Source organism: Notolepis coatsorum (genome assembly GCF_963971535.1).
Source record: "Notolepis coatsorum genome assembly, chromosome: 5".
NCBI classification, from domain to species: Eukaryota; Metazoa; Chordata; class Actinopteri; order Aulopiformes; family Paralepididae; genus Notolepis; species Notolepis coatsorum.
The window spans coordinates 158671707-158697412 of NC_140169.1; the positions used below are offsets into that span (position 1 = coordinate 158671707).

At 45.0% G+C, this 25706-nt stretch overlaps 2 protein-coding genes across 2 annotated transcripts in view; both read right to left on the reverse strand.

Annotated features, from left to right (window-relative positions):
* The window catches only part of pdk1 (pyruvate dehydrogenase kinase, isozyme 1), a gene marked incomplete at its 3' end in the record, with an annotated part of 57697 nt that extends 39528 nt beyond the window's left edge, over positions 1–18169 (reverse strand). Inside the window, exons 1-4 of the mRNA XM_084314524.1 lie at positions 17862–18169; positions 13652–13793; positions 5089–5160; positions 2820–3004 (exon numbers count right to left, since the gene is read on the reverse strand). Of these exons, the coding sequence (XP_084170650.1) occupies positions 2820–3004; positions 5089–5160; positions 13652–13793; positions 17862–17967 (505 nt within the window). The 5' untranslated portion in view covers positions 17968–18169. The remainder of the gene's footprint in view (positions 1–2819; positions 3005–5088; positions 5161–13651; positions 13794–17861) is intronic.
* LOC311229236 (zinc-binding protein A33-like) lies at positions 6366–7760 on the reverse strand (the record flags this gene model as incomplete). Its single annotated transcript, XM_084315304.1, is given in 2 exon segments — positions 6366–7532; positions 7536–7760. Coding segments are annotated over 2 exon segments (1392 nt in total).
* Positions 18170–25706: the final 7537 nt, after the last annotated feature.

A 25706-nucleotide genomic window follows, 5' to 3' on the forward strand; every position in this document is an offset into this window, starting at 1 on the left:
CTCGAAAATTTCAGGAAAATAGAAAAATTCCCCCATAAACGGCATTTATTGGAATATTCTCGAATACACTAGACACTTTGATTTGTCGGCCTATTTATGAATTGTTTTCAAATAAACGCTAGATTATCGATAGTATGTGTATATGCACGCTATAGAAGCGAGCTGAAAAATCTATTCTCTCATTTCCTCATCACACACACGGCACATGCTGATATCTCAGTGAAAACAGCTGATTATCCTAAAACTGGTAACATAGACCCCTTACCTTAGATCAGATGTTCTCCAAAAAGATTATTCCAATTCCTGATCACCATTCCAAATATCGATCGCGTTTATTGATTGATTATTGGCTGCTGTCAATATATATTCCACGCTGCTTTCCAACTCGCGATCAGATCCCTCTTCATCAGATCCCTCGCCAGCACAATGCAGCCAGTTGGCTCCACCTCTACAGATCCAGCAGTATAATCGACTGGCCTGCAGTTACACAGGGATAGACGATAGGGGGGCGTTTTTTTTCCCATCGGGGCTCCTAGAGGGGCTGCTGTACCAACGGGAGACTCGGTTGATGAAATATGAATTCAGAACGCTAATAAAAAAATAAAACGACAAATCGCGTCATCGGCACTCAACGGGGGGGCATGATAAGACGACAATACACGTCGTCGGCATTCAAAGTGTTAAGGCTGGATGCTACATGTGCGTGTAGTTAGCTTTAAGACCTGATGCAACGTTTAGGTCATTTCAGACAGTGTCGCCATTTTCAAGTTTCAAGTTTCTTTAATAGTTGTCATACAGAAGTACAGAATACTTTTATACAAAATGCTTCCTACTGTTACGCTCCAGAGACTGTGCTAGACAAGATAAGTATCAATAAAATAGTATAGCATGTAAAATAGAAGTAGAAAATGAGGTCACAGTGTTCAGTATAGACGTATGTACAATGTTCGATGCAGAATAGACGTAACTGAGTTACCATATAATATACAATACTATGCAGTGTACTAATATACAATACTATATAGTGCAAAGCAGAAATGGGATGAGGTACAATTTATGTACAATTTACAGTAAGGTGTACGAGTTGTAGTGCAATCCTTTATCAATAAATATAAAGTGTGGGGAGTGGGTGCTACAGTGTGTTTGTTTAAAGTGAGTGTGTGCTATAAAGTGTGGGGAGTGGGTGCTACAGTGTGTTTGTTTAAAGGGAGTGTGTGCGTGTGGATGTGTGTGCTATGTGCGTTTGATGGTTGTTGTGTAGTGTTCATTGTTCGTTGAGCAGCCTGATGGCCTGGGGATAGAAGCTTCTTCTGAGTCTTTCTGTGCTCGCCTTGAGACTCCGGTATCGCTTGCCTGACCGCAGCAGTTCAAAGAGGCAGTTGTTCGGGTGACTGGAGTCCTTAATGATTCTCTTAGCCTTGCCCCTGCACCGCTTGTTGTAAATGTTCTGGAGGGTGGGGAGCCCCCCTCCAATTGTGCGTTCGGCTGAACGCGTCACTCTTTGTAGTCTGCTTCGGTCTTGTGCAGTGCTATTCCCAAACCAGGAGGTGATGTTGCCAGTCAGGATGCTCTCTATTGTACATGAGTAGAAGTTCTTAAGGATCTTCTGACTGACTTGGAACTTCCTTAGGCGCCTGAGGAAGTAGAGGCGTTGTCGTGCCTTCTTCACAACACTGTCAATGTGTGTGGTCCATGTCAAGTCCTCGGATATGTAGGCTCCGAGGTACTTAAAGCCGAATAACCTATCTCGAACAATTCTACGGTAGTTTTAAGTTATTTCTCCGGCAGCGTGCGCTAATATGGATTCCGGCGGCACGTGCTCTTTGCACATCACAAATATGGATACCAGTAGCATGCTCGTGTAGTACCGCTGTTGAAATTCTTTTCAGGGGAAACACTGCATTGTGTAGTGTGATGTGTGCCTGGTGCCAGTGTATGGCAGCCATTGAGCCTGCATAGCCCAAGGTTGGGTGCTACACAGTGGTGGTGAAGGAGGCCATTTCTAGGGGTGGGAATCACCAGAGGCCTCACGATACGATATTAGCACAATACTTACAGTAAGTCACGATGAATTGAAAATGGGGGACCGTGATGTAAACAAGACAAACGTCTTTCTCTGGTCTGCATCCCCTTAACAATTGTGTGTATTGAGCCATACTGTATTGTACCCATTCTGCAATCTGTTAAATAAAGTTTATTCATTCATTCATTCACGATAGTATTGCGATTCAAAAAATATTTTGCGATATGCTGAGTATTGCGATATTAATATTGCGATATAGTAGGTTTTATTACCTTTTTTCAACTGCAAAGTAAAACTTTGTCAACATGTTTTATCTAATAAAATAAAGTTTTCAGTCTGTTCATCTCACTTCAATAATTTTTATTGCAGCAAATGGGATTTTCTCAAGCAGACAGATGTAAACACTGTAATCTGTGTTGCATGTACCTGACAATCTGAACTGTTTGTATTACAGTCATATTCCAACTTAACTGAATGCACGTGTGTGTGTGTGTGTGTGTGTGTGTGTGTGTGTGTGTGGACTACTGTACTATTACAGGTATTGAAATGAACAATGCAACTTCCTTATAAAAAGAATTTAATAAGAAAATTGCATATTAAAATATCGATACTTGCCGTCCTTGTAGATACAGTATTGCCATGCAAAGTATCGCGATAATGTACTGTATCGATATTTTCCCCCACCACTAGCAATTTCCCACCCTACATTTTGGGGAGCGCTTTGAGGAGTCTAGAAAAGCGCTATATAAATGTAATGATCATTCATTCATTGATTCAAGTGGTGTCATCTACTCACTGTGCTGGTTGAGGAGCATCCTGATAGATATCCTGCTCATGTAGAACCGGTCCAGGAAGTACTGGACGTTCTGGCTGGCGATGGGGTCGGTGCCGTGGGTCTCCTTGTACTCCACCACCCCCTGGGCCATGGTGGGGATGACGTTGTTGTGGCGGTTCCTGATCTTTATGACAGCATCTGTGAAGCTGGTCAAGAACAGGGGTCAGAAAAAGATGGGCGTACTCACACCACCAGACAAGAGCTGAGAAATTGTATTGGGGGGGGGGGGTTAATACAGCTTATTACATGGTGTTTTCACATTCGCCGAAATGCTTGCTTGTGATTGGTCAATAGCGCGCGTCAGAGGTCAGTTATCAGACAATAATGACCGCTGTGGGACAATAATGACCGCTGTGCGCAGCTGTTCGCAATCAAGCCCACTGACATCAGTGCAATCAGACACTGCCGGTGTTCTGCTGCCGGGGAAGCTGCCGGCGATGACAGGGGGCGGAGCGATGAGCGGAGCCAGAACCAGTGTTGCGAGTCGATGTAAAATGAATTAGGTATATTGTTAGTAAGTTACCATGTAATAAGCGGGATAATGTATAGCTATACTCGATCATTGTCGCAAAATAATTGACCTTCACTGACGTTTAAAACACCTCGCCGAGGCGGCTCGGTATTTTAAACTCCGTGTCGGTCAATTATTTTGCAACAATGACCTCGTAGCTATACATTATCCCTTACATAGCTATTGTGCTAATATATTTAGATTTTCTTTTTTGCTACAATAAAAATTTAAGTGGGATGACCAGACTGAAACCGTATATCTTACTAAATAAAACAGATATGTATATTTATTTTTATAGCAGATGTTGACAAGGTTTTCCATTGGGGACATCATTTGCAGTTGAAAAGTAATTAATCGCAATATACCGCAACATTGCAATATATAGCAAAATTGTACGTAATACTATTGCACCGTGACTTAAAGGAACACGCCAACATTTGGGGAAATTAGCTTATCGTCTTCTTCTCCAGAGAGAGACAAGAAGATAGATACCAGTTTCCTCTCTGTGCGTTCAGTAGAAAGCTATCTGGCTGCACGTTAGCCTAGCTTAGCACAATGAATGGAAGCGGACATGGCCGGTTAGCCTTTGGGAGAGGTGTTCGTTGGATAATGCCTAGTAAAAAGTAAAATGAGGATTCACCTCAGTAAAACTGAATCCAGGAAAAGGAAGATTGTTAGAAGCCTTCATTTGACACACAACCCTGACAGACTCCCCTGAAATGGTGCAGTGTGTTCCTTTAACTCATTCAGTGCCAGACCCGATATTTCTCTGGTTATCTCGCCAGCGGTTGAGTGCCATACCCGAGATTTCTCGGGTTTTGATCCTTTGATCTTTTTCCTCTGATCCCCGTTCTAAAACATCCTCCGGATCATTGTGTGTCCCTGGCCCGTTTGCCTACGTTGGAATTGCAATGCCGATCGAATATCACCAGGTGGCAGTATCGCCTACCTTTTGAACTCTGATAGAAAGGGAACAGGAGAGTCAATGAATGAACCGGACTATCGAGGCTCGCTCTGTGGGGGAGGAGCTCTTCCAAAGCAATCGCTGGCAGATCTGCTCGCCTCAAAACCTATAATAGTGTCCCGTAAACACATGTAATTACATATAAGCAAGTAATCGCGATCGCCGATGGGATCATTGGAATTATTCTTTTTGGATTACCTTCTGGCTAAGGTAAGGACTATGTCTATTTTACCAAACCTGAAACATGTTTATGTAACGATCACAGTTCTGCGTTTTACCGGACGTAAAACATGCTCAACAAACACGATCACGGTTGAGTTCCAACGACCCTTGATAATCTTGTGAAGGCACATGCGTACATGGTATATACCTTTGATTTGGGAGTATTTGGGGTTTCAGGCGGGCAACCAGAACGGTTTGGGCTTATTGCATAGAACACGTTTTATCTCGCGATCTATGGAAAAATTATTATCTTGGAAATGTGCGATGTTTAGCGTGTAATAAACTACAGTGTGTAGAAACAAACTGTTTTTTTCCATGTTGGACTACAAGTAGTGTCTGTCAAATGAGCCACACCATTGTCTCCACAGCTATAATACAGAACACACACACAGCTCTGCAAACATTGTGAAACAGTGAAAATTACCATTTTAAGCTGGCGTGAAGCGGCAGAGATGGGGACAGCCTATGGCGCTGAATGAGTTAATAAAACCTGGACCAGACAGAACTGGAATAAAATGTTTGAATCAACTCACTCATAAGTCACTTTCTCATCATCTGCGTTCTTCTCTCTGAACTCGAGGATCTCCTCAAGACTCTGCACATACCTGGAGGAGAGAAACGTCAACAATCAAGACCTCGACAAGTTCTCCTCTCCCACAGAAGTGTGTCTGGAGTAGGGATGCACCGAGCCAATATTGATATCGGCCCCGATATCACTAAAATAGCTGGATCGGGTATCGGTTTAAAAAAAAATATATATATCGGATTTATTTTTATATATAATAAGAAATAAAATAAGAAATAACAATTTAGTACATTTATATGTGTTAATTTGTTACATTTAGTTTCACTAAGTTAGGAAAGTAATGTTTTAAGTCAAGCCTGATGTTGCCTTGCACAAAATAATTATCCCAGTCTCTTCCACACAGTGAGGCATACAGTTTATTAATTGAACAATGGGTATTGACATTTAGATTGAGTCATTTAGCTGATGCTTTTACTAAATACGATGAAAACGAAAAAGGAGCACTTGACACATGACTAAGACTAAAACTAAAATGAAAATAGCTGCCAAAATTAACACTGCTCTACAGGCACGTGCAAAGCAAACAAACACACACACACTGGGGATGAGGCCAAACGTTTGAACGTTCGGACCTTCGTTCCTTACGTTGGCATTAGAATTCTAAATCAAGATTCAAATTTTTAATTTTTAATAAAAATTTTTTTATATATAATATATATATCTTTTTTGTGTGTTTTATTCATTCTGTTTAAACCAATGGGGGTTTTCTTCACAGTTGCAGATAAAGATTAGGCTACACTAATATTATAATATTAAAACTGATGAGTTATATTCATTAAAGAAAGTTGATTTAATAAAAAAAAAATACTAATTTGATCAGATTAATCACTTTATTCAAATTGAGGATTTAGTTTGAGGATATTTATAAAATTAAATGTACTAATTTGCAAAACGCTGAACTGGAATCAAGAAAGGTCAGAGAAATCTAGTTTGTGCTGGTCGACCGATTCCACTCCGGCGTCGCTCCCTCCTCCATGCGGCGAGCAGAATGCGTTGGGGAGTGTGTGCGCGTGACCCCTCGACCTCGCAGACGATGTCCTAACACCGCTTTGATCTCTCTCTCTCTCTCTTACACGTAGTCGAGCAAAAAAAAATCTTCTTTTAATCTATATATTTATTTCTTCTTCTAATTACTAGCATGTGGTTATCTATCTATCTTTATGATACCCTGTGTGTGCAACAGGGTTTTATACAAACACACACAAACAGACTGTCATGACTATATCACAGAGAGAGAGACACCTCTGATTGGCAGATGTTTATATCAGGGTGTTTGGCATCACCAGCCTCTCCTATACTGAAGTATGGGTAGAGTTTCTCAGTGAAGGTGTAGATGTGAGTCATGTCTTCAGGGTCGTAGAAGGACAGCTTCCCCCCGTCATAGTCCAGCTGTACTCTGATCCTCTGGAGGCTCCTCTTCACTGTGAGGATCTGACCCAGACCATTAGTGTACTTACCACTCCTATAATCTAGAGCCCAGATACCATGTTGTGATGATGTCTGTAGCCCCTCTCTCTTGTTGTCAAATGACTCTTTAGCTACACTTATAGCCCAGAGAGGATGGTCTCCCACCTCCACCTCCCAGCTGTGTTCTCTTGAGCTGAAGCTCTCAGAACCCAGAACAATGGCACACACCATGTTCCTCTCTGGGTTGTCAGGGAGCTGCTGCCATGTGTCTGTGAGTCTCACACTGGTCAGATCATCAGATATAGAGAACCAGGGTCCTGCAGTGTTTGGGTCCAGAGTGACAGGAGTGAACTTGACCCTTTCCTTCATCTTCTCCCAGACTCTGAAGGCCAGGTTGCCCAGGTGTTTGGCCTCGTCTATCAGCGCTCCTGAGACCAGCTGTGGATGAGGCAGGTTGCACTGAGCTCTGTTCAGTGTGGTCTTGTAGTTCTGCAGGAAGGAGACGTCTTCAGCTCTCAGCTCCCGCTCTACGACTCCGATCGTGTCTGAAAGGGTTGACATCTCTCTCTCCAGCCCCTCAATCTTCTCCTTCATCGGCTGACCCTTCTGCTCCTCTTCCTCCTCCAGTGCAGCTACCCTGGCCTCCTCTTCCTCGTGGAGAAACTGGTGAAGCTTCTTAAACTCCTCCTTAATCTGCTTCTCTGTGCGCAGGGTCTGGACCTTCAAGTGTTCTGCTGTGCGGTCGCATGTTAGTTTGATTTTATTAAAGACCTTTAGCTTGTCACGCAAGGTCTTCAGTGGAGCCTGGAGCTCCTTCTTGTGATCCTCCGAAGCTTCATCTATGGGGCAGAAGTTGTGGCTCTTGTGTTCTCTGGAGGACTGACACAGCACACAGATGAGCTGGAGGTCATCCAGACAGAAGAGCTTGAATTTCTCACCGTGCAGACTGCAGAGCACCTCTGGACCTGCTGGAGCTCCATGGCTTCACTCCCTGAAGGCCTCGCACAGGTTCTTCAAAGTAAAGTTACGAGGAGGATCTGAACTTGAAGAGACTTTCCTACAACATGGACAGTCCTTGTCTTCTTTGTCTCTCCAGTATTCCTGCAGACAGGCTTTACAGAAGCTGTGGCCACACGACAAGACGACAGGATCGTTATAGATCTCACGGCACACGATACAAGACAGATCCTCTTCACAATGAGACAAAGCCATTTTGTCTCTCAGTAACACTCCCTCATCTGGAATGCTCCCTGAAGTTTACTTTCACTTTGAATGACAATTGTTATAAACTTACTTAGATTCAGTCAGCAGCTGGTTGAAGTCACTGTTTGATCACTATTCCTTCCTGTGTTTGTCTAAAGCTAGTCCTTCAGTACGAGCTGTGGGTTTTATCTGGAGTCTTTTACAGCAGGCGTGTGTATCTCAGTGTCGGTCGAAGAGGAGAAAGTGAAGAATCGGCAGTTTGGTGAATTATGTGCTCTCTGGATTTACTGTCACAACTACAGAGCAACCACAGCCAATGTGTTTCCTCTTCCTCTTCCTCTTTTTTTTTTAAACAAGTTCAGAGGAAAGAGACATTCACATCAGCATTTCATATTAATTCCCACAGTGGCATAAAAAGTGTCTTTTCAGTATATAGATTGTCCGTCAGTATAGTCATATACTGTGTAGCCTGCCTGCTTGCAGTTGCGATTTTTAGAGATGAATCATCGTTTAATAATAAAATGTGTGGCAAACAAGGTATGTTTATCTCCGTTATATTAGTGAGAAATAATGCAACCAAAGCGACTTACAAGTTCTGTATGACAAGTCATCAGGAAGGGTACAAACAACTCTATATATAAAATTGCCTAAGAATAAGGAATGAAATAAGCCTAAGAATAACATAATAATAATAAAATACGGTCCGGGATTCACATGTTATGTATGTACAATCTAATATAAAATATACAGTAAGAAATACAGAGATCTACATTAAGTGTACAGTAGGTGTAATATTGACAATGTTGTTTTAAATGTAAAAGTCCAGGAAGATGGTACCGCCACTCTGTCACTCTGTGCTCAGTGATGCAGTGAGGCACAGTGATGCGTTGTGTAAAGTCTGATGGCTGTCGGAATGAAGGACTTCCTGTGCCGTTCAGTGCTACATTTAGTGTAGCACTTCAGTGTTAGCCTAGCACTAAACATGCTCCTCCCGTCAGCCAAGTCTGTGTATAGTGGGTGGGAGGGGTTGTCCCTGATGGCATGGAGCTTAACAAGGCTCCTCCTCTCCGCCACCACCGCTAGAGAGTCCAGCTCCACCCAAACCACGCTACTGGCCTTCCTGACCAGCTTATCCAGCCTGTTTGCGTCCCCCGCTCTCAGTCGGCTGCCCCAGCAGTAAAACACGACTGAGACCAAGCAGCAGTAAAACACTGAGACCAGTGGCGGCTGCTGGATGCTTCGCCACTAGGGGCGCTATACCAAACATTTTGCAAACATGTACAAGGCACGCATTGGCGAATATTATCACCATTGCCATCGATCAATATATGATCACAGTCAGTCAAATGCAACCACGTTTCCAATAGCCCAACACAAACACGCACAGCTCTCTCTCTCTCTCTCTCCCTCTCTCTCTCAGATCGAGTCAATAAGAAACACATATGTATATATTGTCATTTTAAACAAGTTACCATTCATTGTCTGAGTGGTTATGCTCTACCCGCAGCGAAATTAGAGAGAGAGAGAGAGAGAGAGAGAGAGAGAGAGAGAGAGAGAGAGCGAGAGAGAGAGCGAGAGAGCGAGAGAGAGCGAGAGAGAGAGAGAGCGAGAGAGAGAGCGAGAGAGAGACCGAATTAACTCACTGTTTACGTGGTCCACTCACTGTTGTCCCGACTCCCCAGACTGTTGATGTATATCAAGCCGGAGGGCTTGATAAAGTGTATAATCCGCTGTTGATGATGTATATCCAGTCCACTGTCCAGACTGCCATATAGCTTGTTAGCTGTTAGCAGTTAGCACCACACAACAAGTAGTTTGATTTCTTTGTCCATTTCCGCATCGAACAGACTGCAAACTACCTGGCGTTCTATCGCCATGCTCTAAGACAAACTCTAACCTTAACCAACTTTGAAAGAGTGCCTAAGCTTAACCGTCGAAAGAACTTGCAGTCACGCTCTAAGACAAATAGCTCGCATCTCAGTCACAACAACACAACTATGATCTCTATCACCAAGCTAGAATTGGAACATATAAATTGGATTCGGCCAATCAGAGATCGTCTCCGCGAAATGCTGCTACGGAAAAAAAAACTGACGTCGGCCAATCAGAGAGCGTCTCCGCGAAATGCGGCTACAGAAATTCTTGACGCTGCTGCCTAGACCGCTTCAAATCGCGCCCGGATTCCAACATAATAGTCATATTTCAACGCACAACGCGTTACGCACTGATTGGCTGCTACGGATACAGCGATCACACAGTGACGCGCACTCAGAGCGCTATCGCGTCTAGCCCGGGCCGAGAAATATATAAAAAAAAAAAAAGTGAGTCACTTCCTGTTCAGGAAAACGAGTATTTATTAACGTTATATTGTGCATTGGAAACACAAACACTTAAAATGAGTAAATATTATTCATTTTAAACATGTTTATATTATTTATAGGGCTATAAAACTAAAAACTAAAAAATTATTTTTCTTGTTCTTATCTCATATAACCAGGGCAGGGCCTGAGGGGGGCGGCGCCCTAGCGCCCCCCAGTGGCGGCCGCCACTGACTGAGACCAAGCGTGCGGCAGCGTGGCGCTACTAGGGGTGTAGCGTACACAAAAACCACGGTACGGTACGTACCTCGGTTTTGAAGTCAAGGTTCGGTACGGGTTTTCGGTACAGTGGGGGAAAGTTTGGCTTTCCATGTTCCACTCAGGGGTGATGTAGCATGCAGTAACTAATTGTACTTGTAGGGCTGACAACGAATATTCTATCTATATTGAAATTAATAATAGACTTGTACACATTTAAAAAAAAAATAAATAAAAAGAAAACAGCCCCCGGTGGGCGGTCGTTAGTGGTTAACATACCGTTGTATTTGTTCGGTACGGTACGGTACACACTGAAGCGGTTCGGTTCGGTACGGATACGTGTACCTTTACACCCCTAGTGGCTACATGAGTAGAGCTCCGGACTCATGATCGGAAGATCACCGGTTCGAGCCCCGGTCAAGGCTGCTGTCGGAAAGTGGTGTTGTTGTCCAGCAGGGGGCACTCTGTCCTCTGGACTAGTCAGTAACAATGCTCCTGTTACGGTGATAGGGACACCGTATAGCTGAGAGTGCCGTCCTTTGGATGAGACGCTAAACCGAGGTCCTGACCGAATCTCGACCGTTAAAGAACCCAGGAACCCTATCATATAGAGTAGGGGGTTCCCCAATGTTCCTGGCCAAATTCCCAATCAGGTCTCTGACATGAAGGCCACTTAATCATCCCTTCCTCCTTAATTGGCTGATATCAATCCCTGTCTCCTGAGCCGTTCAGCCATTGTGTAGTGTGCTGTGTGCCTGGTGTCAGTGTATGGTAGCCATTGTGTAGTGTGCTGTATGGCAGCCATTGAGCCTGCATAGCCCAAGGTTGGGTGCTACCAGTGGTGGTGAAGGAGGCTATTTCCACCCTAGATTGTGGGGAGCGCTTTGAGTGTCTAGAACAGTGATTCCCAACCTGGGGTCCGCGGACCCCTGGGGGTCCGCCAGGGGGCGCAGGGGGTCCGCCAGACCACAGATGATTTGAGGTCTTTTTTTTTTTCTCTCTCTCTCTCTCCACTACAATAAAAAATAAAGATAAATAAATAAACATCTAGACATGATTTTTGAACGTTAACAGTAGGCTACCGGGTAGCCGCTAAAACGCGAATCAGTTGACTGTATCACTTTCTGTAGCTAGCCTAGCACGCTAGTTAACTTTCTCGGCTCGTCTGCAGTCAGCCGCCAGAGGCGAAAATGTGTGACAAACGAAAAGGAGATGACGGCAGCTCACCTGCAAAAAAAGTTAGGACCTACAGCAATCGCGAAAATGACATCACCATGGGCTTCACTGAGGGACCAGACAAACGACCTGAGTGTGTGATTTGTGGAGAAAAGTTGGCAAACTCGAGCCTGAAGCCCAGCAAGCTGAAGAGACATCAGGCGTCTAAGCACCCAGAAACCGTTGGGAAGGATCCAGACTTTTTTCGGAGGAAAGAACAGTCTCTCAAGGCGAACAAGCCTGTTGATGTTAGAGTAGCGTGGAGCAGGGGTGGCAGTGATTTACAGAAGGCTACCGAAGCCTCCTTTGAGTGTTCGCTTTTAATTGCAAAAGCAAAGAAACCGCACAATATTGGCGAGCAGCTCATCAAACCAGCCTGCATCAAAATGGTTTAGAAACTGTGCGGCCCACAGGTGGCGGATAAACTAAAATCAGTACCACTCTCGAACAATGTAGTGAAAGACCGAATTGATAAGATGTCAAGTGATTGCGAGCAGCAGCTGTCAGAAAAGCTTAGAAAGGGTCCATTTGCCATACAACTTGATGAAACTACAACTGTCGCAGACGAGGCTGTGCTCATCGTTTATGTGCAATATATTGAAAATGAGGATCTGAAGCAGGACATTCTCATGTCAGTCAACCTTACTACCACCACTTGAGGTGAGGATATTTTTACTGCAGTGGATTCTTACTTCATTCAACATAAATGCAAACCGTTCACCATTAGGGCCTGATTTGAGAGGATGAATACAGGATTTGAATATTGGCCAAAATTTTGAAATACATATGGTGCAAGATTAGATTTGTTGATTGAAGGCACAAGTCAAAGAAGCATAGTGGGTCTAATTATGATGCATATGCCTGTGTATAAGCAGTTTGTTATTAAAATGACAAAAAAAAGGTATTAAACCCAGCTAGGACAGATTCTCTCTGCTACTGATTGGAATTTCCTGTCTCATATTTAGTTTAATTTGTTGCATTGATTTGTTCCATAAATGCAAACCGTTCACCATTAGGGACTGATTTGAGGGGATGAATACAGGATTTGAATATTGGCCAAACATTTTGAAATGCATATGGTGCAAGATGAGATTTGTTGATTGAAGGCACAAGTTAAAGAAGCATAGTGGGTCTAATTGTGATGCATATGCCTGTGTATAAGCAGTTTGTTATTAAAATGACAAAAAAAAGGTATTAAACCCAGCTAGGACAGATTCTCTCTGCTACTGATTGGAATTTCCTGTCTCATATTTAGTTTAATTTGTTGCATTGATTTGTTCCATAAATGCAAACCGTTCACCATTAGGGCCTGATTTGAGAGGATGAATACAGGATTTGAATATTGGCCAAACATTTTGAAATGCATATGGTGCAAGATTAGATTTGTTGATTGAAGGCACAAGTCAAAGAAGCATAGTGGGTCTAATTGTGATGCATATGCCTGTGTATAAGCAGTTTGTTATTAAAATGAAAAAAAAAAGTATTTTATGGTATCTTATTAGGAGGGGGTCCGCGAATTTCATCAGAGATGTTTGGGGGTCCCTGGGGGGAAAAAAGTTGGGAACCACTGGTCTAGAAAAGCGCTATATAATAAATGTAATGAATTATTATTATTATTATTATTATAAGCAGCAGACTCACCAGTAGGGCTGTCTTAAATACTTCGTAGCTTCGTTCGAATATGAAAATGAAATTCGAATATATATAAATAAAAATTGGGTGCTAAATCAACTCTGCCTCTCTTTGTTATCTACAACAAGCAATGCTGTTTGTTATTTAAGATGAGGTCGGACTCGGCACTGACAGATTTGTGTTCATTGTGCCGCTTTTATATAAAGCCTCAAATGACGGCTTACAATATTTCATGAAAGCAAAGTGTTTCGTTTGTCTAAGATTTTAAAAGGTTTAAACTTTACAGCACTGACAAAGTTGAACAAAGTGCTGTACAGTTCCTGCAACATAAAAAAAGAAGAAGAAAAAATAAAAATAAATGTATTAATATTATTATTATATATATATATTTTTTTATCTCGAAGCTTCGAATTAAAATCGAATCTCAGCCCCGAAGCTTCGAATTCCAAAAAAGATTCGAAGGTCAGCCCTACTCACCAGCTCTGCACCAGCCGGACAGAAGGAGTGGTCAACAGGTGGTCAGGCAGCAGGTTGATCTCCTTCATGATGTTCGCTAACCTCACAGGCAGCTCCTGTCTGAGGAAGGCGAAGGACGTCCGCTCACAGGCATTTTCAGAACCTAGAGGTTGTAAATATTGGATAAACACTGAATTTGAATTGTGTCACACATTATTAATTTGAGAGTCTCTCTTTCGACTGTCTTACACTGTACTCATAACTACCTTCATTATGTAAGGGATAATGTATAGCTACAAGGTCATTGTCGTAAAATAATTTACCGACACGGAGTTTAGAACACCGAGGCGCAGCCGAGGTGTTTTAAACGTCAGTGAAGGTCAATTATTTTGCGACAATGACCGAGTATAGGCTATACATTATCCCGCTTATTACATGGCTAACTTACTAACAATATACCTAATTCATCGACAAGACGAGATCAAATGCAGACGCAGTTGTTCTGTGGCTCCGTCAGCCCAAATAAAGTGATTATTATTATCGGCAGCCGGCAGGTCTGTGGTCTGATTGCACTGATGACTGAGTGCAGCTGTGCATATGCTGAGCAGCACTGATACAGTGTGTGTGTAGTGGGCTTGATTGCTACAGCTGCGCACAGCGGTCATCATTGTTCGGCAGAGGTCCGTTATTGGGTAATAACGGACCTCTGACGAGCGCTATTGACCAATCACAAGCAACCTTTTTCGGCGAATGTGAAAACGCCATGTAATAAACCACTATATTAAATATATAGTATATCCATATAACACTGTATGATAGCAATATACAATAACACTGTATATAAATGTGTAACTATACAGTTGTAGTCAAAAGGTTTACATACACTTGTAAATAACATGTATGTCATTGTCATGGCAGTCTTGAGTTTCCAATCATTTCTACAACTCTTATTCATGAAGTTTGGTACTTTTATGAATTTATTACGGCTCTACTGAAAACGTGACCCATAATAAGCACCAGGTGATAGCTTGCGTTTTCTTTCTATATATAAATATAAAAAGCAGCCATTCTTCCTGATTGACTTTAGACTTCATACAATTGTTTGCACAGTTGATCTGGGGACCTGTAGCTGCTTTGAAAAGGCTCCAGGTGGCTTTCAGATCCCCTGCTGAGCTCCTCTGACGTCACCACTGTAGTGCTTGTAGCAGATTGATTGATTGAAAACTTTATTAACAGATTGCAGAATGGGTACAAATTACAGTACCGCTCAATACAAACAAATGCTAAGAGGATGCAGACCAGAAAAAGACTTTCGTCTTAAGGGTCCTCCATTTTCAATTCATCAAGACATACAAATATACGGTACAACACCTATTGTAATCACAAGATGATTGTATCAAATGAGCTCTAAATGGGCTCAGACAACAAGTCACCAGCTGTAGTCAATCATCACTCACAAGAGGTTAAAGGAACACGCCAACATTTGGGGAAATTAGCTTATTGTCTTCTCCAGAGAGAGATAAGAAGATAGATACAATAATGTGGAACGCCCTACCCACAGCCGTAAAATTATGTGAATCCCTACCCTCTTTCAAAACCGCTCTCAAGAGCACCTATGGGTGGCTGCAATTAGAAACTGGCCCCGGTAAATGTCCAAATCCAATCCAATGTACAGTTTCTTCCCCTTCGAATGTATATTTTTTTTATGGTCTCTTTTTCTTAAACAGTACTGTATATTTGTATGTCTTGTTGTATGTCATAAATGTCTTGATGAATTGAAAATGAAGGACCCTAAAGTATTTTTCTGGTCTGCATCCTCTTAGCAGTTGTTTGTATTGAGCGAGCGGTACTGTAATTTAATTTGTACCCATTCTGCAATCTGTTAATACAGTTTTCAATCAATCAATCAATACCAGTTTCCTCTCTGTGCATTCAGTAGATATCGACCCAGCAGATTTCAGTAGACTCATAATAAAAACATAAAAGAACCAAACTTCATGAATGTTTTTTGTGACAAAGAAATATGTGCTCAAATCACTATCACAGAAAAATAAGAGTTGTAGAAATTATTGGAAACTCAACTGCCATGACATAGGCCTACATGTTCTTTACAAGTGTATGTCAACTTTTGACTGTATATATCCACACTGTATATAAATTAATCTAAATCTGTGACGTATGTATACCGTCCTACTCATATTAGTTCAATCACTGGCTAGACTGGTTTATTGTGATAATGTATTCAAACTTGTATCACCGTATATAATAATACTGTACACACATTAGCTTAGCATAATATACTCCACATATTCATATGTTACACATGTTCCTTTTTGTATCACAAACAGTACTGTATTTGTAGATCTGGTATGTCATAAATGTCTAGATGTAGCAGTACTGTCTATCTGTATGTCGTGTATGTCATATGATTTGAAAATGGGGGACCCTGATGTAAACAAGACAAAAGTCTTTCTCTGGTCTGCATCCCCTTAACAATTGTGTGTATTGAGCTGTACTGTATTGTATTGTACCCATTCTGCAATCTGTTAATACAATTTTCAATCAATCAATACACTACAGTACCATGCCATGCACTTTAGTGCTATTTTGCACTCTGGTTCGAAATGTCAACTTAATTGCGTTGTACTTACAATGAAATGGAATCTAATCACTATGAATTGAAAATGGGGGACCCTGATGTAAATAAGACAAAAGTCTTTCTCTGGTCTGCATCCCCTTAACAATTGTGTGTATTGAGCCGTACTGTATTGTACCCATTCTGCAATCTGTTAAATAAAGTTTTCATTCATCTAATCAGTGCCTTGTTGGGGCCTCCCTGTCCCAAGTATACGTGTTAGGCGGCTTAGGCCTGTGTGTGAATGAATGAAAACTTTATTTAACAGATTGCCGAATGGGTACAATACAGTACGGCTCAATACATACAATTGTTAAGGGGATGCAGACCTGAGAAAGACGTTTGTCTTGTTTCCATCAGGGTCCCCCATTTTCAATTCATATAGACATTTATGACATACACAAGTTCACAACATACATGACATTTATGGCATAGGGACATATAGATATAGGTATTTAGTACTGATACATTTGTGACATAAACGGTATTCAAATATACAGTACTGTTACCCCTAGATCCTGACAGAGTATATACATATGATGGGGAGGGGACTGTACATTAGGAGGGGGTGGGTGGGTGGGAGAGAAATATACATACGGCGGGGAGGGAATATATACATGCGGTGGGGAGGAGACTGTCTATTAGGAGGTGGTGGGGTTTTGGGCATTTACGGTGGCCAGTTTCGAATTGCAGCCTCCCGTAGGTGCTCTTTAAGAGCGGTTTTGAATGTGGGCAGGGATTCACATTCCTTTACAGCTTTGGGTAGGGCGTTCCACATTGTTGTGGCATAATTGCTAAACGTGTTTAGTCCCTTGTTTGAGCCGAATCTGGGTTTAACATGATTTGTTGAGCTTCCTCTGGTGTAGTGGTTTTGGTATTCACTGACCTTTGGGAAGTATTTTGACATGTACATGGGCACCCCGGTCGTATAGTGTATCTTGTAGACCAGGCCCATTGCAAGTTGCTGTACTCTGTCGTCTACTCTAAGCCATCCTAGGTTGTCAAAGTGGGCAGGGGTGAGGTGGGTTCTGGGGTTCAGGTCAAGTAGTAGTCTGACCAGTTTGTTTTGTGATGTTTGTAATTTTGTTTTAAGCGCCTTTGAGGTGCTTTGATACCATGAGGTGCATGCATAGTCATAGTACCCTTGAATGAGTGCTCCTGCCAGAGTCTTCAGGGTATTCTTGTTTACCAGAGAGGAGATCCGGTACAAGAATCTAGTTCGTTGGTTGACTTTTTTTATTACATTGGATGCCATTTTGTCACAGGAAAGATTTGCCTCTAGGATGGAACCCAGTAATTTCGTCTTTCCTGTGGTGTTTGTTTTTGCTATGTTGTGATTGGTATGTGATTGATTGATTGAAAGTTATATTAACAGATTGCAGAATGGGTACAATACAGTACAGCTCAATACACACAATTGTTAAGGGGATGCAGACCAGAGAAAGACTTTACTTCAGTCTTGTTTACATCAGGGTCCCCCATTTTCAGTGCATATTCTACAAATACAATACTGTTTGTGATACAAAAAGAGTCAAAAAAGAGAGTATTATACATGAGTGGAATTGTGAGAAGTTGGAAATAAATAATATAACTTACCACCAAAGTCCAAAAACTGCTTAATTGAGAGAGGCGACGGTGAGAATCTGGAGTAATAGTCGATGTGTTTCCCAATGGAGCCCCGCAGGACCCGCAAGATCCTCATGTTGCTCGGTCGTGTGTTGGTTTGTCGCTTGCTGACGAGTAGGTTATATAATTCAGGAGTAGATGATACTGTTGACCATGACAGCTGGCATCATGATTCGACATCAAATTCGGCAGAAAACTAACTAACGTTAGCTAACAACAACAAGTCCAAAACATACCAGAGTAGGGTCGAGCTGCAGACTCGGAGCCTCGGTCCTGGGCGGAAGTTGCCCAATCTGGACGCCTATTGCTTAATAACAGGTCAGTAGTGCTTCCGCGTTTTCCCTGATTGGCTGCGCCATGCCCCGCGGCAGGCGCGGCAACCGCAGAGCAGAGCGGCAGAGCGAGCGGAGCGGCAGAGCGAGCGGAGCGGCAGAGCGCGAGCGGAATTATGTAACCGCCCTAGTAATCCGCCATGATTTTCATTCGGCGCTTCAGCTCACCTGGCAGAGCAGCGGTCCTGCGGTCCGTTGTTGACGAGTTCGAATCCCATCAATTTTTTTTTTAACGTGATTATTTTTTTAACGTGTATTCTTTCTATGGTTAAGGTTAGGCATGGTTAAGGTTAAGGTTAAGGTTAGGCATTGTTTCGGAGTTGGTTAAGGTTAGAACGGTTAAGTTTAGGCGCTGTTAAGGAGCTGGTTAAGGTTAGAGTTTGTCTTAGAGAATGGCAATATTCTTTCTATGGTTAAGGTTAGGCATGGTTAAGGTTAAGGTTAAGGTTAGGCATTGTTTCGGAGTTGGTTAAGGTTAGAACGGTTAAGTTTAGGCGCTGTTAAGGAGCTGGTTAAGGTTAGAGTTTGTCTTAGAGACAGCCTATTTCCGCACTGCCGCTCTCCCGCGTTGCCGCGGTCACATGGTCAAATTGTCACATTCTTGCACTACTGACCTGTTAAAAAGCAACACGCCTTCTTCTTCCTCTTCTTCTTCTTCTTCTTCTTCTTCTTCTTCTTCTTCTTCTTCTTCTTCTTCTTCTTCTTCTTCTTCTTCTTCTTCTTCTTCTTCTTCTTCTTTGGGTTTATTGGCGGGTCGCAACCACAGAAAGGCGCATACCGCCACCTACTGTACTTGATTGATTGATTGAAAAGTTTATTAACAGATTGCAGAATGGGTACAGTACAGTACATCTCAATACATACAATTGTTAAGGGGATGCAGACCAGAGAAAGACTTTCGTCTTGTTTACACCAGGGTCCCCCATTTTCAATTCATCATAACATATATGACATATGTTGTGAAGGGCCAGATTAAACCGAATATATATATTTATTTATATATATATATTTAATTGTATTTGTATATTCTCTAATATTCCCTGATATCCCTTGTATATTCCTTGTACAATATGCATTGAATATCCATTCTAGCCTACTGAACATCCCATAATAGTCTCCATTCTACTATTGGTCAAGACCTTGGTGCCAGGCTGCCATACCCCTCAGACCCAGTTCAAACGTACCGCTCAACATGTACGAACAAGTCCTAGTTCCGCGTAGGAATCTGGCTACCGCACCACTAATGGGACTATTTGTTCATAGTGCGTATATATACTGCGCTACTAAAGTAGGACTTTCTTTTCAGTCCAGTTTCTTACCCTCCAATAGAGTCACAGACGTAAAGCCTCCCCGCGACGCCACGTGTGGGAGTAAGGCCAAGTTCGCCTACCATCGGTATTGAGACATCGTGTATATTAATATTTGAATAGTCATATTTGGCACTATATCGTCGAGTTGGACGTAGTCTATTAAGCTAATAATAGTCTGTTAATATATAGTGCTTCGTGCGGTGAGAATACTACCGTAGTCAGTACCCCATCGTTTCGGGCAGAGAACTGGCTGCTTATCCAGGGTGGTTGACCCCACGTGAAGCTGCACCCGAGGAGCCCCAGAGCCGACGAGCGAGTGGACCTGTATACCGGATTATTCTACCGACGACAGCCCGCCTTCCCAGGCATGGATTATGCTTTGTATACGTTGATTATTCCATGGATAAAGACCCCCGACACTGCCGTGTGTTGGAACCCCCCCCCCCCTGGAGAGGACGCAAGGTGAGGAGACGCTCTGCAAGACGAGGTCGCTTCACGTCTCTCCTCCGTGGACCGGAGGACGCCGGCCCACAAAGAGTCCATCTGCCTTCATCTGTGGTCCAAGGATCGCCGGCGCATTGAACGGCACTACAGTGGGTTCACCTGGGATACCCTTGGCCGGATGAGGCAGCCGGATTCTACCCCCCCCCTTCCTACTCCTGTCGGCTTACAAGCGACCGGATTAACCCCCCCCTAGTGTATCCAGTCTATAATCATTAAAGTATCATTGCAGTTATTCCTTAAACTATTCCAGGTCGTATATGTACCACCTGCGCCTTCAGAGATTGGACATTCTCTATTGATATACCGACGAATACTCTTGCCATAAAAGTGCATACTAATTTCCATTCATAAATGTGATTGATTTGATTAAGTGCTTGCTCTACACACCATCGCTGTGTAGAAATAAAGACCTATTTCTAATTCGTACATTTGTGTTGGATCCGTTTCATCTACGTGACAGTGTTCATCATAATATATTTATGCCGTGTACTGGGTGGCCGAATATTAAGTACAAAGGTAGTGGTAGTAAGTATCATATCTAGTAATACAGTCAGGGAATTGTACCCCTCAGTTACAATTGGTCCTTCGAGCCGGAGGGTAATCAGTGTAATATTAATATAGTGTTATTAATATTGAAATGGCCTATGATGAACACTCCACGAAACGATCCTCCTAACCAACGCCCGCAGCGCGAACGACGGCTCCCTCAGTACTTAGAGGCTTACGCTGTCAGTCAACAACCTAGTCTTCTACTAACAGTAAACGCGGTAAAACTAGAAAGTAAAAGTATGTCTAACCCCAACGCCCAGACTACCCCGACCATAGAGGCCCCTACGGGCTCTAATGTAACTGACCAAGTTCACGGTGGGGACCAGTGGGAACCAGACATGACTTCACACCCCGCCAGTACTGAAGAAGTAGTCCCCGATGAGTCCCGGGAGGAATACAACGCTACCGAGACAGAACTCGGCACGGAAGAAGACGGGGAGAGCACCGTGGAGATAGAGCTCCAAGGCTCCGCAAGGAGTACCCCGAGGGAAGGCTCCCCTATACAACCGCCTTCCCCCAGCGAGGCAGAGAGGACCCTACAGCAGGCCTTCCTCATCAGCCTGAACGCCGCTGCTGAACGCGACCGACTGCAGATCCAGCAGCGGAGCGAAGAAGAGCATATACGTCTAGAAATAAGACGCATTCAGAGGGAAGAGAATGTGGCCCGAGACCGAGCAGACAGCCAGCGAGCAGCTGCTGGTGCTCTACGGGACGCAGAGCGCGACAGACAGCAAGCGCAACTAATAGAACAGCTGATCAGACGGACAACACCCTCTCCCTCCGCCAGAGGCTCCAGGAACTCGTCTAGACACACCTCCAGGGCGGCATCCCCTAGCCGAGTAAACAACCCTGAACTTGACCAACAGACGAGGTCTATACCCCCCACAGACCACCTCCCCCCACCGGTCCAAGCGAGACCTAGCAACCGGGAAGGAGCAGCATATCCTGTGGAGAGGCTAAACCAGAGACTACAAGCACTGGATGACCTAACTGAAGACGAAGAGGAAGAGGAGGAGAACCACGCCCGACGACAGCACAGTACTCTACCGGACCAGGAGGTCCGGTACAGCCCAGGCTATACTCCCGCGGAGCTGCGCTACAGACCCCCGACTCTATACACGGGTGAGCACGACGCACGACCCGCACCGAGGAACAGCACCTGGACAAGCGGGCCATGGTACACTGCCGGTACCAGCCCATACCAAGGAGCGGGAGGAGACTCGCCTAGGAGGCCTCTCCCCCAACGCTCGCCGATGTATCCACAGTCAGCGTCATACATTGGCACGCCTATGGTACCCGACTTCACCCAAGAGAACCGGGCCCAGTATACAGAACTCCGCATGTGTCTGGAGACCATGTTGGTGGATGTATTGGATGAACGCCATAAATACGCCATCCTACTGAAGCACTTAAAGGTACCCCGCGCACATAATATAGCGCTCGCCTACGCGACTTCCACCACCCCATACACAGCAGCGCTGGTAGCATTGGACCAGAGGTATGGGCGCATATGGGATTACGTGATCCAGGAGATCCGACACATCGACCGCTTACCCCCAGCAATAGACAATCGAGCACTGGACGACCTGCCCATCAGAGTGCAGTCCCTGGTAGGGATGTTGGGAGCACAGAGAGAGAAGGGGAGGCATGAACTTTACGCCAACTCAAATGTGGAAAGGATCTTGGAGAAGCTGCCGCCCGCTCGACAGGAGCGTTTTAGGCGGCAGAGAGACCACCGAGACCCGAATGGCCCCGAACCGAACCTCCTCGATCTAGCAGACTTCCTGGCGAGAGAAGTCAGCAGCCTACGGCTAGATACATTCGGACGGAGCACCCCTGGCTCCAGAGAAGGAACCAGACGACTAAATGATGGAAGAAGATCGGTGACTGTGATGCACCAATCGGAGTCAGTACCGAGCAGCAGGAGCCACAGTACCCCCTCCAGAACGGAGAAGTGGAAGATAGTGTGCCCCTACTGTGAGAAAGAACACTGGCTAGCGCAATGTGACTCCTTCCCCAAGCTGAACGCGGAGGAAGCAAGTCAATGGATAAAGTCCAACAAGCGCTGTTTTCGCTGTGCGCGTTCACACATGGCAGCCGAATGCCGCTTAAAGAAATGGTGCACCAAGTGCGATGGAGCCCATCTGGACATACTTCACGACAGTAACAGACGGCGCCCTTCACCCGCACCATCCAGCAGCAAAGCGAGCGTCATGTACATCGATCCCGCCAGCAGCAGTGGAGCCCGAGTACTCCTAAAAGTAGTGCGTGTGACACTAAGCTACCAGAATAAAGTCCTGGACACTTACGCCGTCCTCGATGACGGGTCAGAGAAGACCCTGCTGCTCGCCTCCGCTGCGGCCCAGCTAGGGCTGCGGGGAAGCGAAACCCAAATGACAATTCGGACAATAAGACGAGATTTGAAGACGATAAAGGGCGAGAATGTCTCATTCTCTATCGCAGCAAGCGGCCAGCCTGAGCGACGGTACCAGATTACAGACGCTTTCACCAGCCAAGAAATAGGACTGTCGCGGTACACATACCCTGTCGCCAAGCTGATGGAGAAATATGTACATCTCCGCAAGTTACCGATCCCGCTCATAGACAATGCTATGCCGACCCTGTTGATAGGCTCCGACCATGCAGACCTCATTGTCCCGATAGACCGGGTTCATACCGGACCCCGAGGCTGTCCTGCAGCAGTCGAGACCCGTTTGGGATGGACTCTCCAAGGCCCGCTCGCCAAATCTCTCAACCGAAGTACAGCCACTAGATGTCTCCACTCCCGAGTCACAGAGGGAGAAACCGCACTCCTGCAACACGTAGAGCGGCTATGGACCTTGGAACAAATGCCCTTTAAGAACGGAAGGAAAGACATTCGCTCTAAAGATGACATTTACGCCATTCACCTCCTCGAGACAGGGACCAAGAGAGTCCCGGTCAACGGCGTGTTGAGATACGCCACGCCACTCCTGCGGCGAGAAGGAATGCCTACTTTCCACGCCAAGACAGACGCCACAGAACGGTACCTGCTGAACACGGAGCGGCGCTTAGCCAAGAACCCCGCCCAAGAGAGTGTATACCGCGCTGAGATTGAGAAGCTCATCACAGCGGGACACGTCACAAAGATGGACATTAAAGAGGCTGACCAGACCACTGAATCGTGGTACGTGCCTCACCACAAGGTCCATCACAACGGTAAAGACCGCATAGTATTTAACTGCAGCTACCAGATCGGATCCCAAAATCTGAATAAAGAGTTACTGCCCGGTCCCACACTCGGCCCCTCCCTACTCGGCGTTCTACTCCGCTTCCGCCAGGAAAAGGTGGCCATCAGCGGGGACATTAAAGGAATGTTCCTGCAGGTGAGATTAGTAGAGGAGGACAAGCCCCTGTTACGGTTCCTATGGAGAGAGAAGCCAGGAGATGAGCACCCAGCCATCTACCAATGGGAAGTCCTCCCCTTCGGAACGACGTGCAGCCCCTGCTGTGCTACATTTGCACTACAGAAACATGTAGCAGAGGACCCAGCAGCGGACGAAGAGGTCCGACACAGCGTAAAGAACAGCTTCTACGTAGACAACTGTCTACAAAGCCTTTCAACCCAGGAAGAAGCCGAGGCTCTCCTGATTAAACTCCGCGCCTCATTGATCAAAGGCGGCTTTGATCTCAGGCAGTGGGCCAGCAGCGATCCGCAAGTACTGCGCAGCCTCTCCTCCGAGGACAAGGCAGCCAGCAGCGAGACCTGGATGGCTACAATCCCGGGAGAAGCCCAGGAGATGACCCTGGGATTGGTGTGGCGATTCAAAACAGATTCGCTTCACTACAGACACAAGCCCCTGACTACGGAGCAGGGAAGGCCGGCGGCGGCGCCGACCACCAGACGGAGTGTGTACACAACACTCGCCCGACAATATGACCCGCTAGGATGTATTCTACCGTACACCACCAGGGCAAAAATGATTGTACGAGCATTGTGGGACAAGGACCAGGGCTGGGACGACCCCATTCCCGCACACCTTGCATCCACCTGGAGAGAGTGGGAGATGGAGCTCCACTCACTCCCAGGCGTTCATATGCGCCGAAGCTACTTCCCACCCACAGTGAGGCCAGAGACATGTAAAATGGACTTACACGTCTTCAGTGACGCCTCAGAGGTCGCATACGGATCAGTAGCCTACTTGCGGGCCCAAGAAAAGGGGGGAGAGATCTACACAGCATTTGTCCTCGCCCGCTCGAGAATAGCCCCACGCAAGCAACAATCTATCCCACGCCTAGAGCTCTGCGCAGCCCTAGCCGGAGCGCACCTAGCCACGCTCATCCAACGTGAGCTCACCATACCGGTGTCTAGAACAATCCTGTGGTCAGATTCCACGACAGTACTCGCCTGGATCAAATCGGACTCATGCAAGTACAAAGTCTTCGTGGGAGTCAGAGTCACCGAGATTCAAGACTTAACCGAAGAGTTAACCGGAGAAACAGAGTGGCGCTACGTTGATACAAAACAGACCCCAACACACTCCTGATGGGGCGGCTAGATCCCGCATTACCCCAGACAGTGTACCGGCCTGAAGAAGCGAGCGGCCGACGAATGTGGAGGTACAGTCAAGTATTAGCCGACAAGTTTTGGAGCAGTTTCCTACTGCACTACCTACCGTCTCTACAGACCCGCCAGAAGTGGGTAAAGGAGAGAGACAATTTGACAGAAGGAACAGTCGTCATGATTATTGATCAATCACTGCCCAGAGCTATGTGGCCGGCCGGCCGCGTAAGCAAAGTGATCACCGGTGCCGACGGCAAGGTCCGAGCAGCTGAAGTGCTCGTCCAGGGTCGCACTTACACCCGTCCCGTGGCGAGGCTCATAGAACTGCCCCGACTCCCAGACACAATCGATGATGACCATGACCCTATAACCCTATGACTTTGTGAAGTTGACTGACCCTACAGCAAACCCTTATGTGTAAATAGACAACGCGATTAATCTGTCTCTGTTTAACTGATTAGGTCTGGGACCAATCAGGGGGTGGCTGTTGTGAAGGGCCAGATTAAACCGAATATATATATTTATTTATATATATATATTTAATTGTATTTGTATATTCTCTAATATTCCCTGATAT